Source organism: Glycine soja, chromosome 19 (assembly GCF_004193775.1).
Source record: "Glycine soja cultivar W05 chromosome 19, ASM419377v2, whole genome shotgun sequence".
NCBI lineage: Eukaryota > Viridiplantae > Streptophyta > Magnoliopsida > Fabales > Fabaceae > Glycine > Glycine soja.
In genome coordinates, this window is record NC_041020.1 from 7,292,879 (window position 1) to 7,298,467 (window position 5,589).

General features: G+C 35.2%; 1 protein-coding gene across 1 annotated transcript; it reads left to right on the forward strand.

Moving 5' to 3' along the window:
• Positions 1-1,538: 1,538 nt before the first annotated feature.
• Positions 1,539-1,853, forward strand: LOC114398546 (G-type lectin S-receptor-like serine/threonine-protein kinase SD2-5). The gene has a single exon (XM_028360729.1). It carries the CDS (start codon positions 1,539-1,541, stop codon positions 1,851-1,853), a length of 315 nt encoding a protein of 104 aa, XP_028216530.1.
• The last annotated feature ends 3,736 nt before the right edge of the window (positions 1,854-5,589 follow it).

Here is a 5,589-nt window from a genome sequence, read left to right on the forward strand (position 1 = left end):
CCCAAACTGTCCAAACAAACAATTCAAGATTGAATACAATGATTAATGCAAACTGTCCGCAAGAATCATTGCATTCAGTCTCAAACGGGAATCTAAGGTTCACTCATCATGAACACAATTTGTATATCATATATCAATTGTCATTAATGACAATGAACAAGTAATAAAAATATTAATTGGTAACAAACATTTGTACCTGTGATGATGAACAACACGGTCCTAAATGAAAGCAAGAATCAAAGATATAACTCAATGACCACCTACATCAATCAGCAAACTGATATAAATATGTGACAATGAGTAGGCTTAAAGTTTAAATTTGCTTTAAGTGCTTCATCAAATGAGTAGGTTGTGTGTGTGTGTGTGTGTGTGTGTGTGTAAATATGTGACAATGAGTAGGCTTAAAGTTTAAATTTGCTTTAAGTGCTTCATCAAATGAGTAGGTTGTGTGTGTGTGTGTAAATATGTGACAATGAGTAGGCTTAAAGTTTAAATTTGCTTTAAGTGCTTCATCAAATGAGTAGGTTGTGTGTGTGTGTGTGTGTAAATATGTGACAATGAGTAGGCTTAAAGTTTAAATTTGCTTTAAGTGCTTCATCAAATGAGTAGGTTGTGTGTGTGTGTGTGTGTGTGTGTGTGTGTGTGTGTGTGTGTGTGTGTGTGTGTGTGTGTGTGTGTGTGTGTGTGTGTGTGTGTGTGAAAGTTGCAATCTTAGATTTATAATGCTCTAAAATCTGATAGGAATATAGATAAAGCTGTATTGTTGACAGCTGTGTAACTTACTTAACAGCTTGCTGCTAATTAATAGTAAATATTATAGAGATTCAAACCTAGCTTCAGCTTTCACAATGGTGACAAGGGCTTCCCAAAAGCAAGCAGTAGAGGTACTCCCTACGCCTTGCAGCTAAAGCAGCTGCAGAGAAGCAAGCAAAAGCCAAAATAGTTGCCACAAATGCACTAATGATAAGGCTGCAGAATGAAGAAAAATGACAAAACATCATTCAAAACTCAACACTAGTCACAGAAGCAACTGCCCATTAATCACAAAGCAATTAACTCAACAAATACCCCAATCACAAATCAATCATTTTCCCCTTTCCTAACAACAATTACTTTCTGGTTTCCTCATTAAGTCCTTCTTTCCTTATAATTGACAAACTTGATTCACTAAATGCATGCAATCTACTCTTTAAAGGTTTAGTTTGATTTCTCACATTCAATTAGTTTTTTGTGAGCTACTCACAAAACCTTTGAATATGCTTTCCCTGGTCACAAAGAGTTTGAAACAATGTCCATTTATGTTAATGATGTTATCCTAGTTATAGGTCCATCTTATCTAAACCACAGGATTGGTAATTTGAGTAAATTACGCAGTAAAACTACAAAACTGGATCAATCAATAGAGAGAACCATGCTCAAGTTGCAATGAATGTCATGTTAAAGCACTAAATATTAGAGAGAATCATGCTCAAGTTGCAATGAATGAAGATAATACGAAGACAATGCTAATGGTACATAGACTTCTTGCTTATGAGTAAATGGCTAATGGTTCATTGGATAAATGGATATTCAACAAGAACAAAGAGGAGTTTATGTTGGATTGGGATACAAGGTATAACATAGCACTTGGAACAGCAAAAGGACTTGCTTATCTACATGAAGATTATGAGTCAAACATTATTCATTGTGACATCAAACCAGAAAACGTGCTCCTAGATGATAATTTCAGGGTCAAGGTTTTTGATTTTGGTTTGGCTAAGCTCATGACACGTGAACAAAGGCATGTGTTCGCAACACTTAGAGGCACTACAGTGTATCTTGCACCTGAGTGGATCACAAACTGTGCCATATAAGAGAAAAGTGATGTTTATAGCTATGGTATGGTGTTGGTAGAGATCATTAAGGGGAGGAAAAACTATGATCCCAGTGAAACTTCAGAGAAATCCTATTTCCCATCTTTTGCTTTTAAGATGGTGGAAGAAGGGAATGTGATAGAGATTCTTGACTCAAAGGTGGAAACTTATGAAAATGATCAAAGGGTTCACATTTCTGTGAATGTTTCATTGTGGTCCTAATCATAAATATTGCTCTAATTATAAATATTGCTTTAAGTAGAGACATGGTCCTAATCTCTTACATAGACTATGACATCCTAAGCCTAGGAGTACCACCAAAGACAAACTTTAAGGAAATCCTTACTTCTCATATAGTTTTTATTTCATTTTTAGTGAATTCAATTTATAGTAACAGCTAACAAGGTTTTAGGCTAAGCAATCCAAAACAAAATGGGATAAATACCTTGGTCTTCAGATTTCACCTCAATAAACACAGCTGATGCTTCACGTGGTTGCAACTTTTGAACCATCTCTGCAGCTACTTCCTACAAGAAACAACACAGATTATAGACAATTGTTAAATATATATTGTAGACAACTATATTGTGTACACAACTGTGTAGGTAAAAGGCTATTTTGAGTGTGTGTGTGTGTGTGTGTGTTAGGTTGAGTGTGTATACAACTTTATGTGTTGTCATGTTGAGTGTGTGGGAAGCTGAGTATCTAATCCTTATCCAAAGGTAGCCTTCCCCCCTCTCTCTCTCTCTCTCTCTCTCTCTTTCTCTGTACTATATGTGTGTGTGTGTGTGTGTGTGTGTGTGTGTGTTAATAAAAAGCTAATGTGTGCTGAGTGTGACAATTATCTCCACTCATTCAAATTCAAGTTCTGGAGTATCTCAAATCCTTAAGCAATGTAGTCCTAAATTTTCAACAACAATGATGGGTAAATATTAGGAACTGGAATTAAGTTAGGGCTGAAATTAACAATGAGGGGACAACACAGATGATGATAGCGTAAGTATAGGAGCAGTAGAAAAAGCAAGGGATTATTTTGCACTGATGATGGATAAGTATGAGATCGAGCCATCGTGCATAAGTAGAAGCACAATTTTTTGGCAATTGAACCAAATGAAGGAAGAAATCCAAGAAAAAGAAGCAAAGGAAGAATCTCAGCAAAAGGAAGAAAAGATGCTGCCAAACCCTACCTGGAAAACTCAATCAGGTTGCTGCAAAATCAATTTGCAAATCTGGACCTATAGTTTTTAAGCCACAAACTGCAAATATCATAAGAAATTATGCAACCTACAAGCAAAGGAGAAATGGTAAGACTTTCATTTTTAGTTGTTCATGACTCAACTAAAGAATCAGGATGCAAATTTGATTACACAAATTGAATATATTTCAGATTTAGATCTAGACAGCTATTCTCCTATCCTCTAACATCAAAGATGTTTATTCTTTAAGAAAAAGAACAGAAAAAAAGGAAGCGACAACGCCCAATGCTCTCCCTTATGTTGTTGGAGAGGCTTGTCTCTACCCATGTTTACAGCATGTAAATTCACATACCCCTCTTCAGTGACTAGGAAGTTTCTTTAACAACACAGAGAAACAGGTTGAGGAGAAAAGGGCCAATTGCACCTGAGCAAATGTTCTATTCTGGTTGTTACTATTATACTTTTCTGATGTGTATTCGGTTTAGTAATATGTGTATGATATCACAACATGTCTATATTTATCAATGTTTCTTGTTGAGTTTGGAGGGAGTTAGGAGGGAATAGCTTGATTGATATTGCTTGTGGTGTACTGCTTTTTCAGAGCATTTGGTTATAAGTATTTGAAACTAAAAAGGAAGCATTTGGTTATAAAGAAGATAAAAAAATTGAAAATAAAAAGGAAGAGTGCCATTTAAGTGTTGAAAGCTTCCACAGTGTTGGGTTGTTTTTGGCAAGTAGGAAGAGAAGCAAGTTGCAACAAATGATAATTGGGAGTAAAAAATTCAAAAAGCAAACTCAAGAAACATGTTCTAAATCCTATGTTAAACCGGATAGCTCATTCATGAACTTGATTTCAAACATGATCAAAGGATGCTCACAATCAACTCAAGATGAGGAAAAGTCTTTGGCTCTTAACCTTGAAAATCCTAATCATCATCTTCAACAGCCAGATCAGAAACTTCTCAAGTGCAACAAGAATAAATATTTAGAGCTAAAAAATGCAGGGTTCAGATCAAATTTTTAGTCTATGGTTGGTGCAAAATTTAAGAATGTTGGAACAAGAATGTCTCAAGTCGGAAAGGCTTCTAAAGATTTTGAGCCAGGTACCAAGGTACATGGAATTGATGCCACTCCAATAACCTTCTATACAAAGAACAATAGCCTTTACAGACAGTATTTTCAATCAAATAAGTTTGAAATATCTGAAGGGAGATTTGATGCCTGTCCCCCATTACAGTCGCAGATAAGACCTATAAATTCTCTCAACAGTCATCAACACTGGAAAAATAACTCAACAGAGAATGAAAAATTGTTACAACTTGGAGCTAACTAAGGAGAAAGAAGGAATGGCATTACTATCATTACATTCACCTTCAACTAAACAAAACAGAAATGATAATGAGAATGTCAAGTCTTGTGCAATGTATGAGAGTAAGGAAATGTGTCATAGAAGTGATAATGTGGAAGGTCTTTGGATAAATCGTTTTTTTTTTTACCAAAGTCAACTTCCCCCTTGGTAGTTTTTGATCACCTTAATGAGAGAGGTGGTTCTGAAGTTCATTCTGCGTCAATATAGAGGATTCCACTATCCTTAAGGATGATAAGGGAAATCAATATCACACAGCAAAGATGAATAAGTTCAAATCCTTTACATATTTCCCTGGATTGAGAGCTGCAGGGCCAATGGTGTCCATGTTTGCAAGGAGATTAGGTGCCATAAAAAAGGAAGCATTTGGTTATAAGTATAAACTGGATAATAATTTATTAGAGATAAACTAACTATATCTTAATTAACAAGTATGATAACATAAAGTATTAGCAAAGCTACATACGAATCAAGTGTTGCAGCCAAGGCACAACTTGAGGTAGCCAAAGCTAGATATACAACAGTTGTTTCAGATTTAATAGGTGTGAAAGAGGAGCTGTAAGCATTGCACAAAGAACCTATTTCCTTAGTGACTGATAGAGATGTAGCTATTAAGAAAGCTGGAAAGTAGATTACTTGCAGCTCAAAAGGTGAATATCAAACCAACCATCAACTTCCAGCTAACATGTGCTTATTTAAAACTGTCAACGAAGTATTGCAGCATTAATTTGATAGAAATTGATCAAGAACAATGATTACACAGATAACTTGGCAGTTTTGGCTTACACCATAGTCAACATTTTTTTTTCTTTTTTGGGACTTGGGTACATGAAAATTTATGGGGAGGAAAAGTTGTTGCATTCCAAGTTCATGACATAGCACAAGCCATTTGAAATGGTACTTAAAGTTACACATGACATGCCAATGGGCCTCATTTAGATAAATTTCTCAACAAACACTTATAGGAAAAAAAATAGGAGGTAAAATGAATGAAATTTCTCCCTTAAGTGAAAATCAACTTGTGCACCTATCTTATGGACAAATTAGATTAGGGAGCTTCTAAAAAATTAATGGGAGAAGTTTAATTCAATAAACCTCTTTATTTTCTTATCTTATAAATGCTTGTTAAAAAGTTTATTCAAACTGGGCTTAAGTAGATAAAATTTGATCCTAC